The sequence below is a fragment of the Lolium perenne genome, chromosome 7 (assembly GCF_019359855.2).
Source record: "Lolium perenne isolate Kyuss_39 chromosome 7, Kyuss_2.0, whole genome shotgun sequence".
Taxonomy (NCBI): Eukaryota; Viridiplantae; Streptophyta; class Magnoliopsida; order Poales; family Poaceae; genus Lolium; species Lolium perenne.
Window position 1 is genome coordinate 280,342,285 of NC_067250.2, and position 14,554 is coordinate 280,356,838.

At 43.5% G+C, this 14,554-nt stretch overlaps 2 protein-coding genes across 2 annotated transcripts; one reads left to right on the top strand and one right to left on the bottom strand.

Moving 5' to 3' along the window:
• Positions 1–1,218: 1,218 nt before the first annotated feature.
• Positions 1,219–2,844, top strand: LOC127317737 (uncharacterized). The gene has a single exon (XM_051348336.1). The coding sequence runs from the start codon at positions 1,250–1,252 to the stop codon at positions 2,744–2,746; it is 1,497 nt and encodes a 498-aa protein (XP_051204296.1). The 5' UTR covers positions 1,219–1,249; the 3' UTR covers positions 2,747–2,844.
• Positions 2,845–4,707: 1,863 nt separating this feature from the next.
• On the bottom strand, positions 4,708–13,143 carry LOC127312544 (L-arabinokinase). Its single transcript, XM_051343073.2, has 28 exons — positions 12,984–13,143; positions 12,679–12,855; positions 12,506–12,589; positions 12,320–12,396; positions 12,090–12,156; positions 11,819–11,876; positions 11,659–11,726; positions 11,504–11,566; positions 11,087–11,140; positions 10,903–11,005; positions 10,717–10,826; positions 10,499–10,618; positions 9,939–9,995; positions 9,410–9,573; positions 9,167–9,326; positions 8,439–8,522; positions 7,930–8,052; positions 7,652–7,782; positions 7,492–7,573; positions 7,195–7,282; positions 7,038–7,081; positions 6,869–6,964; positions 6,694–6,770; positions 6,381–6,581; positions 6,129–6,294; positions 5,722–5,793; positions 5,374–5,577; positions 4,708–5,187 (listed from the first exon to the last, which is right to left on the bottom strand). The coding sequence occupies exons 1-28, from the start codon at positions 13,113–13,115 to the stop codon at positions 5,062–5,064; spliced, it is 2,988 nt and encodes a 995-aa protein (XP_051199033.1). The 5' UTR covers positions 13,116–13,143; the 3' UTR covers positions 4,708–5,061.
• Between the last annotated feature and the right edge of the window lie 1,411 nt (positions 13,144–14,554).

Below are 14,554 nucleotides of genomic sequence, written 5' to 3' on the forward strand. Positions count from 1 at the left end.
CCTCACGACGATGAGCTACATCTCTGAGATTCCATTCGACACCTTCAGCGAGGGCAAGCCTCCAGGAAAGCGCCATTGGTGGGACAGAGCTCCGACGCCCAGCAGCGGCGACGATTCCCCGCCACCAGTTGACAGCACGGAGGAATGGCAGGCCGTGGAGGAGGACGCGGAGGAGGAAGGGTCAAAGGAGGAGGCGGCGACGACGGCCCGTGCGAAGGCGGAGGCGGACGCGAAAGCGAAGGCCAAGGCGGAGGCGTAGCTGGTGAGCACCGGCGACGACAAAGAGGACACAAGTTTCTCCGACGCGTCGGCCGACATCGCCTCTTCGGAAGAGGTGACGAGCAGAAAGAGCCATCGTGATGACAACGGCGAGGCGGAGCCATCATCAAAGAAGAAGTAGTTTAAAATAATTTATATGTAATTTGATTATGTTTTTTGAAATTTTATATATAATTTATTTATGTTGCACCGATTTAAATATTAGTAAAGAGTTTTTTCTATCTATTAAAATTATTTTTAATATTTAAGGACGATATTTGGGGGACGCGGCTAGAGAGCGAGCTCAAACTCTTAATCCGGCGTCGTTTGGGGACGCGAAGTGTGCTCCTGGACGAAACTCGTCCATCTCCTCCTCCCCGGACCTTCTGGCTCTGATGTGGTACAAGTACCCAAGTACTGTACATACTTTTCCGGCAAGTACGTGCACGCGGTCGAGGCATCGAGGGTTAGGAGGAGAGAGATTGTAGATCGGAGATGCGCCTGGTTGCCCCGCCGCCAGCCGTGCGCCGAGCTCCTCCGCCGTCACCCCGTCGCCGCCCAAGCCGTCCTCGCATGAGGATCGAGCGGTGTTCCAGTAGATCCGCCCAAATAAGCAGCTCCGTTGGAAGCTGCAATCTGGAATCGGATCAGCTCCTTTTTGAGCTCCAACCCGCAATCAAGCGGCTCCTTTGGGAGCGGCAGTGCACAATCAAGCTGAGCCGCAGTTCGCAATCAAAGCGGCTCGTTTGAAACGAGCTGCAGTCCGACTTCAACACTCTTTCGGTTCAAATTTAACGAGTTCAAATCCTTCTCGGTTTCAATCTCCGACTTGGCGCCAACAGCCGATATAAATCTCTGAGTTGCCGCCAACTAAAGACACCAGGGAAGACGCCAGTTTTCAGCGGAAGCCAGGGATTCTAAGGATTTCAGTTTCAAGAGGAGGCCAAGACGCCAAGTCATCAAGTTGCCCGATTTCAGCATCGCCAGATCAATGGGGAAAGGCAGAAGAGATGATAGGATCAGCGCATTGCCCAATGACATTCTCGTCAACATTCTCGACCGACTCAATGTCCCTGACGCTGCAAGAACTAGCATCCTCTCCAGAAGGTGGAGTCAGCTCCCCGCCAAGCTCTCTCGGCTCATAATAAACGCTCAGGACTTCCTGCCCAAGGGCGTGTCGAACGCCACCGTGTCCGATGACGAAATGGTTCGGGTGAACGCAGCCGCTGTCGAGGCGACAACGAGCATACTGGCACGCAGAAGTCCAGGCGAACACACTATCCGCTTCCTATCCGCTGCGTTCTACTTGAGAGACGACGCCCCCATATCCATCGGAAAAGCCGTTGGTCACACGATGGAGACGCACCTGGTTGAGATGACCCGGTTCAGTCTCATGACGGGGAAAGTCGGCGTCGATGACCTCAAGGATGATGAGCTGGTCGTGTGCGGGAGAGAATTCATGCGCTTCTTCGATGCCTGTCACAACGCATTCCGTGGTCTCACTAGCCTTGACATGGAGGATCTGAGGTTTTCTGAACCAGACATATCCAACATACTCGTCACCTGCAAGCGGCTGAAGCATTTGCGCATGACCAACTGCGACTCAGGTGATCCCAGCACGCTGCAAATTGACCACTCGCATCTCACTGAGCTTAGTATAGCTCAATCTGCTTTCGAACAAGTTAAGCTGAATTGGCTCCCTCAACTCACGCAGATGACCTTTGATAATTGGTTAGATTACCAAGATCCACTGGTTCTTGGTCATGTCCCGTTGCTCGAGACTCTAAGCCTCACAAATGTTGGTCATAGTTTTCACAGGCTGGTCAAGTTAAGCGAGTTTCTTAGCGGCACCTCCATACGGGTTCTCAAGTTGGTATTTAAATGTGAGAGGATTTGGGTGCAGCCAGAACGTCCGACCAAAAGTCTGGCATCCGTGTTCCGCCAACTAAGGTTTGTCAATCTGGTTACTCTTCCTGAGGGGTATGATCTCACATGGACAATGTTTATTCTTGAAGCCGCACCCTTACTGAAGGAGCTATGCATGGCAGTATGGGATCACGCGTGTATAATGCAAACAGATGAGGAGACAAGGAAGGAAGAATTGTATAGCGAGAACAAGGGTGTTGAGTGGGACTCGGCTGCAGCTGATTTCAAACACCACAATTTGGTCACACTTATCATATTTTGCTTCGAATCTGATGATCACATGGTGAGTTATCTCCGACGTATTATGGCAGCAGCGGTGAATCTAGAGGACGTGTTCCTGTATAGTAGGTTGGAGTGCGACAACTGCCAAGATGAGAAGCCGATTAGGTTCCCTTGGACTAAAAGACAGAGGATATCACTGAAGAAGAGAGTTACCGAGGGAATTGAGTCCTTTGCCATAATTCACGCTTATTCAACAGTGAGGGCTGATCATCTTGCAAAGTATATGTACCCGGAGTGCTCATTGGATAAATCCAGAAAAATGTTGCTAAACAGGCAGTGAGGTGTTACATGTTTGTTACTTGGATCAAGAGTTTCTAAATTATTTTGTTTTGTTGGTTATGTAAACTCTTGAGACAAATGGATGATGGTTACTGGAAGATGTTGTCATGATTTTTTTAAAAGTATGTGCATACGGTCTGAGTATCTTATTGAAGGTGGGGATATTTATACTAGTAGTACATGAATGCCCATGTGCACCTTATGACATCATATAACTTCATGAAAGCATCAATAACATGGTTCTTGCATCAATGGTATCAAGTGTTATAGTAGTGTTCCTATTTAAGCACAAGAGGAGAGATTGGACATGATCATAATTTACATAGAAGCCATCAAAGCATACCCATTTCTAGGTTCATATTAGCATACACAGCATTCCAATGTACAGAAGTTCTGCACTTTGTTGGAACCATGTTTGCGTTGTTATTCAATTCATATATGTCCTAGGAATTGAATGTGTCGGTATTTTTGATTCTCTAATCTAGCTTCTGGTTCGAAGCCGCAGCTAACTGGCTGGTCAGTTAAATATGGATCTTCTCAATCAATATGGGCAATCACATTCCCCTCATGTCCTTGAAGTATGTCATTGACTTGGCACATTTGATCGGACTTGTGAAAGGAATTAAGGATGCCCTGATCTTTGACAAATCTCTTAGCTATGGAGACATCAAAATTCTTAGTTGTAGTTCATTGCAACAATTGCCTCAACAACAACAACAGGTGGTGTTTTGCGTGATTCACTCTCAGAAGGTGTGGCCACGAAAGAACCCGACATATTTATCTGTACTTTTGCAAAGTGTATGTGTGTCATGCGTTTATGCAATCAAAACATACATAACACTGAAAAATCATGAGCACTTGCTTTCTTAGTAAATACCACCATACACCCCAACTAAGGTTTGTGAATCTGAAAGGATTTGGGTGTGGCCAGAATGTCCGACAGAAAGTCTGGCATCTGTGTTCTGCCAACTAAGGTTTGTGAATCTGGTTACTCTTCCTAAAAGGTCTGATTTCATATGGACAATGTTTATTCTTGAAGCTGCGTCCTTACTGAAGGAGCTATACATGACAGTATGGAATCACCCATGTACAATGGAAACAGATGAGGAGACAAGGAAGGAATAATTGTATAGCGAGAACAGGGATGTGGAGTGGGACTCGCCTGCAGCCCGATTTCAAAAACCACAATTTGGTCACACTTATCATATTTTGCTCCGAATCTGATGTACATGGTGAGTTATCTTCGGTGTATTTTGGCAGCAGCGGTGAATCTAGAGAACGTCTTCCTGTATAGTAGGTTGGAGTGCAACGGCTGCCATGATGAGAAGCCCATTAGATTCCTTTGGACCAAAAGACAGATGATATACTAGTACATGAATGACCATGTGCACCTTATGACATCATTTAACTTTATGAAAGCATCAATAACATGGCTGTTGCATCACATGGTATCAAGTGTTATAGTAGTGTTCCTATTTAAGCACAAGAGGAGAGATTGGGCATGATCATAATTTGCATAGAAGCCATCATGCGCACTTGAGGCCAGAGTATAGCATACCCATTGCTAGGTTCATATTAGCATAGACAACATTCTAATCTACACAAGTTCTGCACTTCTTTGGAACCATGTTTGCATTGTTATTCAATTCATATGTCCTATGAATTGAAAGCATCGGGATTTTTGATTCTCTAATATAGCTTCTGGTTCGAAGTTGAAGCTCACAGGATGGTCAGTTAAATATGGAATCTTCTGCATCATTAGGGGCAATCATGACAATCACACTCCTCTGATGTCCCTGAAGTATGTCATTAACTTCGCACATTTGATCGGACTTGTGAAAGGAAGTAAGGATTCCCCGATATTTGACAAATATCTTACCCATGGAGACATCAAACTGCTGCCTCAACAACAGGTGGTGTTTTGCGCGATTCACTCCCAGATGGACTGGCCAAGAAACGAACCCCCCAGAGCATGGTCAGAGGGCGTGCATACCACAAACTTATCAGCCAGGCATACATAGGCAACATAACTGATTGTGCGAAAAAGGACCATGCTCCAGAAAGAGCTTATTATTGCCAATATCGCTGCACTCTGAGAGTGGTATTAGTAGTGGTGATTGAATAACCGTGAATGGGTATCTGGGACGAATGTGCCATAGAAAGAGTTCATCTGAGTGTTAAATCTGGAATGAATGTGCCATAGAAAGAGTTCACGGTAGCTCCAATCGCCTAACAAATGTAAGGCCGGATACCTTGTTTCCAAATCTATTCAACAGACCTGATCTGCCTGGGTACAAACCAAAGCATATCACTTCATTATGCGATTGGCGACGAGGGCCGCCGCCATCGGATCTTCAGGTGGCCAAACTTGCCGGCACCGGGAGACGACCCGTCGAAAAGGATTGGCTGGTATCCTGTGGCTGCCTTGTACCTTTGTTGAATCTGAAAATGCACAATGGCAAGTTAATCTCTCACTCGCACAAAGCATAAGCACCACAGTCAGTGAATACTTTTTTCCAAACTGCCGCCGAAGTGCAACACAACAGAGTGAATGCTTGGGAAATTTAGGTACTAAATTGGCCATGATTCGCTACATGGCGATGTGATCAGCACTTAACATGAACTTACCTCGGCAATCTCTTCGGCGCTTTCAAGGCAGTTCTTCCCAATAACGCAGACCGAACCACCAGACCCTCCGCCCGTAATCTTTGCACCGAATAGACTAGGACTTCCATCTTCTTGAGTCTTTCTATGCTGCATTTCTTGTACTAGATTGACCAGCCTATCTGTGCCGTCAGAACCAAGACCACATGCATTATAGCTGTAGTGGCACTGCCAAGTGCCAACAATCGTGAGATGAAAAAGATGTCAGCACAATGAAGGGTTAACCTTTAGAGTCTGGTGAACTGGAATTACACATTTTGTGGAACAAACGTACATTGCAACAAACAAAGTAGTCAAGAGATTCAAATTCACCTGGTACATAAGTTCTCCAAGGGCTGCCAATTGCTCATCTGTATTAGCTGCTGTTAATAATGCTTTGAAGGTCTATATGCCAGAAATAAAAGAATGTTCAGTAGTAATATCAACAAAAAAAATGTTGTTCTTGCTGTTTTCTATTTCTTTGGTGAAGGGGAATCCAATGAACAATCATTGTTAGAGAGAATTTAGCTTTTCTTTTGGATAATTTACACAATTATGCCACTTATGATGATACCACAAAATAAAATAAGCATTGTCATGCAGCATGTTCCAGAAAAACAATGAAAACTCCAAACAGGTTATAGCCACACAAAAAAAAGGAAACATGCTTTTCATTTTCAGGAGAAAGAAAAAATAGAGAAGATAGCAGATAAACAAACAATCTGGGTAAAAAATCAAACCTCGACTCGGAAGTTTTCATATATGGGATGCCTAGTAGGCGCCTTCACGCTGTAAGACCTCTTTGGATCAATTACTGTTACCGTGTCATTGTGGTCTCCATATTTCACTAAAAATGCATCTCCAGTAATGATCTCCGGAATATCTTTTGAATAAGCAGCTTCATATCTGAAATTTAGATTTTATCATAAGAAACTACTGTACATGTAATGTCCGGAATGATCCATGTTTTCGGCGCATTAACTAAGTGTAACCTGTGAGGTGGTAGGTTGCACAAATACTCCATGGAAGCTTCAGAACTCGGTACATCCCTGCCATTTTCTTTAGAATCATCGGACCGAGCAGAGGCATCTGAAGTTGAGGATACCGATACTATGTCGGATGCTGCACACTTGATCATCTTTCGTCCCATATAAGTGCCTATCCTTACAGATCCATAATCTCCCCCACCAACACTGTTATCTCAAGACATGACAGAATACCTCAATTAGATACAATCCTTCCAATCACAAAAGTATGTCCCACAAGGTCACGAACATAAATCTGAGCAAGGAAAAAATATTCTACCTATGCCGTATTCCAGAGTCTAGACCCCAGAATCGCATATGATTAGGAATTGTAACCAATTCCTTCACTTCTGCAGGCTGCAGCAAAACTGTGATTGAACAAATACAGAAGCAAGATGGTTTGGCCTAGAGTTGGAATAAATTCTAGCCCCTACTGGATTCTGATTACCACTAACCTGGCAAACCATTGCAAGGAGTTTGTTAGCTTCTCCACAAGCGGATGTCATTTGGTCCATGACCCCGCATGGAGCTCCAACAACATGATTTTCAACCTGAAAAATCTTAGACCTATAAACTAATTGTCAGATTTAGATTTACAAGCAGACTTTTTGGTTAAGATCATACCTTTTGACAAAGCAAAGCAAGATCCCTTGGAGTAATGTTTAAACCTGCAGACAACAAAGAAACAGATATTTTTAGCAAAGTCTAAAAAGATTAGTCAAATAGATGGCAGGATTAGGTAAAAAGCAAAGAAATGTGATTAGGGGTAAAGGTTGCTAACCATAGGCAGCTGCAATAGCAGACATCGTGGCAACCTCAACTGATGCAGAAGAAGAAACACCTTTGCCTTCTGGCACAGCAGAAGAAACCTACAGTTGCAGGGCAGAAATTAAATAAGCATCTGATTCTGTAAAACACATAATTCTTATCATATGCATCCAAAAGAAGAAAAAAATCAACTAGTATGATGCTTTGATTTGACACAATTCCCTAAATAGAGCATACAAAATGATTTTCTGCTGGCAACAAAAATTAAAATGCACATTTAATGGAGGACAAGAAGAAGCTATGTGCATACCAGAATGCTCATGCTATCAGCGAACTGCACACCTAGCTCAGTCATCAAGATTAAAATTGTTCCGGCGACATAAGCAGCCCATCTGAGACCAGATATAGTTTGCAAATATGTGAGTATAACTTTTCACTTAGAATTCTGTACAAAAATACAAGATACTTACTTTTGTGATGGGTCCTGGCAGAAAAACCTTCTGGCTTTTTCATAGGATATTGGTTTGTCACCATCCATAAAATCTGACAGGTCCATATCAAAAGTTGGTGCACGGTTACTCAAATCAGAACCAAATGAAACCTGCAAATAAATGATAACACAAAATAGCATTCTCAGATTTCATCAAAGTTACAAGAATTATGCATTAGGCCAAAAATGGGCATTGTCGTCATACGCAGATAACTAAATAAAATAGTGGTGACAAAATCTTGAGGATTGATGACATACAATTTGTACCACAGGTACCACCCCTTCCTTCTCAAGCTGTCTTGCTTGTGCATGCTTCCACAGCTTCTGCTCGCTGGGATGATTTCTCTGGATAGCAACATGACAGGCTTCCCGAAGAGGCAACTGGTGGCATCAAAACTTCCCATCACAACTAACTACAATATGATCTGACGAAAATAATACTGCACTTATTTCCAAAATTTTATCTAATTATCTGTGATGCTGAAGTAGATTCTTGAAAAGTCAATTCTAGGTTTTTGCACAGCATACTGAGCTTAAAGATACACAATATGAGCTAAAATCATTTCGTTATTCTAGAGGATAAGGTTGCTTGTATCAGTTGCAACAGATGTTAATGGTAGTCTTGGGACCATAAAATATTCCTAAGAGTTACAACCTCTGTTCCTAAAACATCCTATATTTAGGAAACGGAAGGAGAAAGTAATATTATATAATCTAATGTAAAATCAAATACATACATGTCATTTTTCACCTGCAGTTAAGTATACCTGCAAAACAAGACTTCCTGAATAGTCGGCAATGCCACCCATGACATCTAACCGTCCAGGTGCCCTTGCTACATATATCTCCCTCTGCAAAGGAATCAAGAGAAAAATAATTATAAGAACCAATCATTTATCCAGTATTTCAGATAACTAACTTCCGTTGTCAATAACTTCACAACAAGACAAATTAAGTGCCCATTCCTCCTTCCACAAATGCTTGACAAAGTCATGTATATGATCCAATACGGGAAAACAAAATAAACATGAGAAAAGGAAAGATCAATGAAAGAAACAGAACTTTTGGCAAAATAAAAAAGCAAAGGTGGCAGGTTTGAACACATGTTGCACTGCATGAGGGCTATGGAGCTAACATGGTATAAATTGTGGTCAACAATGTGAAACTAAAAAAATATATGCACACTATCATACAATTTTCCATCGAGTTGCACTTCATGACAAAACTTGAAACCGGCATGACAAGTTAGCTCTACATGGTCTGTGCAAACTAAATAAAAAATGAACCACGGTTGATATTGATTGAACCTAAATAGTAGGCGAAAATTATATATTACCAAATTTCAAAACGAAACTTCACAGAATACTAAAAGCTGGTTATTTTTCTCAAATTTAGGAAGATATTATCTGGTTTTACAAGGAAAGCAGGCAGCAATACTTGGTTCATATAGTGGCACAGTTTACAAAATTAACACAAAGGAATAGAATATTAGTACCTCCCAGTCAAAGAGCACAGATGCAGCAGTTCTCTCTCGGGATTGCACCTCAGAATTCTTGAACTCACTTCCAGCAAGTCCAGATAAGCTCTTCAAAAATTTCATGGTATCTGTTAAGCCTTGCAGGTCGCCATGAAGTATCTCAAAGTCTTCACAGCATCTACCAGAACCGATATTATATGTCAGTAAACAAAATTTATCACCTGGAAAAGTATCGAAATACGAGAAACACAGTAAACTCACGATTCTGCGCTTCCTTCTTTTTCAATATTTTCTAAAATTGGATGAGCCCCAATTTCTGCGCCAGAAAGAGAATACCAGTCAGGAATTTCTACATCTTTCCCAGGAGTCCTTTGTAGTTGATACCCTAAGACTATTGCATCTTGCAATCGTCTTGCCCCATTAAACTGCAATTACAGATAGAACAAGTTGGTAAGTTCACACCACAACACTAAAGCAGGCTTTTCTGAAAGTTACTTACAACTCTAATCTTGTTTGGATATGAAAAAAAGAAATCAGATCTGTGGTCAACAAATGATAATTTTACTTGCCGCAAAACATAGGTTCTAAAGTACGCTACTGGTCCTTCCACCTCCTTTAGGAAACAAGTATTTTGCATATGAAGTACAAGAACCAGAGAATTTCGGGTGAAGGCAGATGCAGAGACATATAAGAGTGGACTACTGGGTATGGAAATACATCTCTATAATAATCACATATTAAAATAGTGTGTATCTCACTGATCAGTTAACAGTCGTGTAGAATGTCTCACTTTGTCAGAAACACACTTCTTTCCAACAGCAATATCCTGAAGGGTCCGAGCAGCCACCTGCATGGACAAGTTTTAGCTTACTGACAACTATTATGACTTTCAGTAACTCAAGCCAGGGTTACCTTTCTAGCCCGATTTTTCTAAAGAGAATATGACTTCTGTATGAGATAGTTGATTTAGTGAACTAATAATTTATCTTTTTGGTGTATATATCAGTATGAGGGTGTTAATGTCAGTGACTGTAGGCAGTAGCATAGCAAATGTTCTAATCGAATTGACTGTAGGCAGTAGCATAGCTCAATGCAGTGGCACATTGTCTCTCTTGCTAATGACCAGAGTTCCATTGTCATTAACCATGGACTGGATGGGTTATTTCTGTGGATTTTGAGTAGGATTTTCCGGATTCAAGCCTGTGCCATGTGTTTTCTGAGATTAAGATGATTACACTAGCCGATTGTCCCGCAATTGATTGCATGAATAGTTCAAGTCCTGACAAACTAGGATGTGATTATGCAACAATAATATAGGATCCCCCTGTTGGGGAACATGCCGGAAATTACCTGACCACCATTTATTGGGCCATCATAGCATGGTTGAAGTGTTAGAGCGCGTAACAGATAAGGTTTCCAGTGCCCAGAAAGAAAATCCCTTCTAATCATCTCAATACTGTTGTGGTAATGCTGAAAAAAGGGGGACAGAGGACACCACATTAAGGTATTTTTAACATAGCTATACTAAGTTATCTCTATCATACTGTGATGGTAAGAAATGTTTCAACCTCAAGCAAATTCCGCAAAAATGGCTCTTCGTTAAAATAATCTCTGCGGACAAACACAAATGGCAGTTTGTAGGCCAAAGCCTCACTTGCAGTTCCATATCCGACTTTTCCTATACGAGACTGAGAGTAAGTGTCTAGCAAGAATAAAAATAAAATCAGCAGTCAACACATAATGCCATTTATTACCAAGCATGCAGTCAGATGCAGCCATAACATCTGGTGTGTAAGTATCTTTCGCAAGCTTAATGAAGTTTGGGGGAAGCTCTTGAGAATCAGATGCGCCACATACCTTTATGAAGAGAGTACTAAGTTTGCTTCAGTAATACACACACATTTATAAAGAACAGAATTCTACACAGAAAAAACATACCAAACAGATCCAACCATCAGGCAGCCATTCTTGCTTCAGTTTCCATCCTGCTGGCTGGGGATAATAGCACATTGAGATGCTTATCTCATAAACATAAAAGCATAAGACGATAGGACCATTCAACATAGAACATAGAAGATTTCTGATTTTAACAAAGCAGTGCAATCTTATTCACACATATATCTTTCTCCTGAAAATTAGTATATAGTGTACTCGAAATGATCTTAATGTTTGAGGAACATCACTTCAAAATGATGTGTGTAGATAATATCTAATACCCTTGAAATTTCAAATAACTACACGTTACTTCAAGTTGATCTTCTAGCTAATTTTTTTATTACCATGAGTACTTCTAAAGTCTAGTGTTTGTGTTCCCCTTTACAGCAGAAAGTAAAGAAATATGTCTCTTAAACCCACCTGTCCACCAAAATTGAAAATGACAACCTTAGCATTCTCCGCAATCCCGAGGTCCTTCCTCACCTAGTAGATCAATATACAAAAAAATAAAAATTAGGAAACAAGGGAGGTGTTCAAGCCTGTGGCACATCCTTGTCTAGCAGAATCACACAAACCTCAGATCTAGATTTGCGCAAACCTCTTACGACAAGAGGCACGTCAGTGACATCACGAAAAGCTGGCACTAAAGAGTGAAAGAAACATTGAATTCTGTTTATTACTGAGAAGTCAAGCATACACTTTTGCCAAAAAAGAAAACGAAACAATTGCACATACTAGGGCAGTATCCAGGTAGGCGAAGTAAGATCTCACAATGAGAATAATCCTCCGCTATCTGTAAATGTCGATAAGATAGATCATCGTCAGTAAAGGTGTTCATGAGCATAAATGCAGAAAAAACGACAGTGTTAAAGGGCACAGTAGCAGAGAGTCAGAACATACACCACAGAATCAAGAATTATTTGCAGATAGCCTTAAGATAAGGATTTGAACACTTGCAAAGGAAAGAAAAAGCAATATAGTGATCCGGAAAACAGTAAAAGTGAACCTGCCAAACAATAGATCGGTGATGATACCCGGCCGCCACAATGTATTCCGCATATATGTAGTCCCAACTGCAATTTGTACATAGCAAAATCAAATGCAAACTTGAAACCACTGCTATTTCTAGTGCAAGCGCAGGACAACATATAGCAAGCAAGGGAAGCAAGGACACCATATGCTAATGGTTTCAGGCAATGCAGTAGAGAACACAGAGGAAAAAAGCAAAAGGCTCACCTAAAATTCCCAATGCACACCGAGCGGATACCCGCATCTGCAGCCGCCCTGCACACCACAGGAACAACATCCGAGACCTATCCCAGAAGAAACACCACTCACTTCATACACTGTAGCCATGATACAGAGGCATCGATTTGACATTGACTGGATCATGGTCATAACAGAGCAGAGTAGCAGCAGTACCACTAGGTCTGCCTTGACGGCGCCGAGCCACTCCGCCTCCGTCTTCAGGATCGACTCCCGGGGCACCACCGCCGTCTGATGGTACTGCATTCCATAATCACGTTCTGGTCAGATAGGCACAATGTGCGCCAGTAGCACACAGCACAGGGAGTGAGGAATTCTCTGCGCGGGACCTTCTCGAGGGAGGCGAGGGGGTCGACGGTGAGCGGGTCGGACTGTACGGCGCCGCAGTCGAGGAGGACCTTGCGGACGTGGACGAGGGGCGAGCGCAGCTCGGCGGTGAAGACGAACTCCGGCACCGCCGTCGACACGTGCACCTCGTGCCCCGCCGCGATCAAGTGCCGCACCACCTGCGAATTGCCAAGCGCGCCCAAGGAGACCCAGGCCAGCGGAGTCAAATTGTCGGTGAAACGAACAAGATGAGATCGTAGTGCTCGAAATTGCCGGAGGAGGAGAGCTGGGAGGGAAGGGGCGCAACCTCGATGGCGCGGGTGGCGTGGCCGAAACCGTGGCCGGTGAGGTAGAAGGCGAAGACCAGGCGACGCGGCGGCGATGGCCCGCCGTCGCTGCTCGGCATTGCCGGCGAATTGGCAGGGAGCTCCGGATCCATCAAGTGCGATGGGCGCGTCGGCTGTTGCTTCAGTTGTGTAACTAATCGGAGTGACCGAGTCCACTCTACACTACTCAACTACGAGGACGACCGGTGAGAACCTACCGTTTACTCCAGAACATTGGCTGCTTGTAAATTCAAAAAGGACAGTGGTAGGAATTCCAGGGGATTTGATTTCCTAGCCCTGGTTCCGTGCTGACACACGTCCTTTCTGCTATGGGTAGAAAAGATTCATTTTTGCTTCAGTGTAGTAAAAAAAGGTTCATTCATGAAATAAAAGAAAGATGCTGACCTCGCCGGACAGACCACCTGAGACTCACCAAAGATCTCACCAAAAAGCGCGTAGCAAAACATTATGCTATCGTAGCAAAAATGGATTTTATGATCTCGTGTTGCCATGATTGCTCGGTGATGATCTCGTGTTGCCAACTTTGCATACTCCTATTTAGTACACCAACTAATTTACGTTCCTAAAACTAGGTGCACACATGTATGCCACTTCTTAGTACCTTTTTTGATATGCTAATTCTTAGTATATCGTTATAATGTAGGCGATTTACACAAAATAACCCTTTTCTGAAAGGGATTTCTATTTTCGTGCCCCCGGTTCTTTAGTTGTGCTCAGTTTTCTCCAGCTCCTTAGTTTTTCCCAAGACCTTGCCTGAAACCATCACAGGTGCTGTAACGGCCGGTTGCCCGACGGTTGACCGTTATCTTCTGACTAGTGGGGCCACGTAGAGCCCGCAAAGACACGTCAGACCATCCATCTTTGTTTGACCGTAAGCATCGCTGTATCCCTGACCAAAACGCGCACGAGTGGGGCTTCGATATATCGAATGACAAGTGGGCCATGGCGCTGATACAAGGGGCAATACACGGGTAGGAATATATTTTTAAACGGAGCTCTACAGCGATGGTACAGAGGAGGTGGCCTGCAGGGTGCCGAGATGAGATCGACGTCCACAAAGAACTGCATGAGGCGAGACCAGACGCATTAGATAGATATGAACTAGACGCGTTTAACCATGCAAAGAAGAGAAGAAATGGTCGACGACATCGACGACTACCTCAAAACTTTGACTGACCGTGTCCGACACGAACGCGAGCAATGTAGAGAAAACTAGTGTCTCTCCTTTCTGGCGTGTATAGATGGATGCTAGAAGAGTGTGGTGGCGAAGGGAAAGACCTCGCTGTGGTCTGTGGCGTCCAGCATAGCGGGGCGGCGTGGTCGTGCCCACAGCGACGTGCATGCATGTTCGGCATTGGCATCAGCATGTACGTTCGGCATTAGCCTCGGCGGTATCTCTGGTGTGTCAGTGATCGAATGAGGGGACAGGATTGAGGGTGCATCCCGACGGTGACCTAGCAGTGGCGGCGAGTATAGCCGTTCCGACCATGCCGATATCGGCATCGGCATCGTTTGGAGGCTGTGGTGCTCG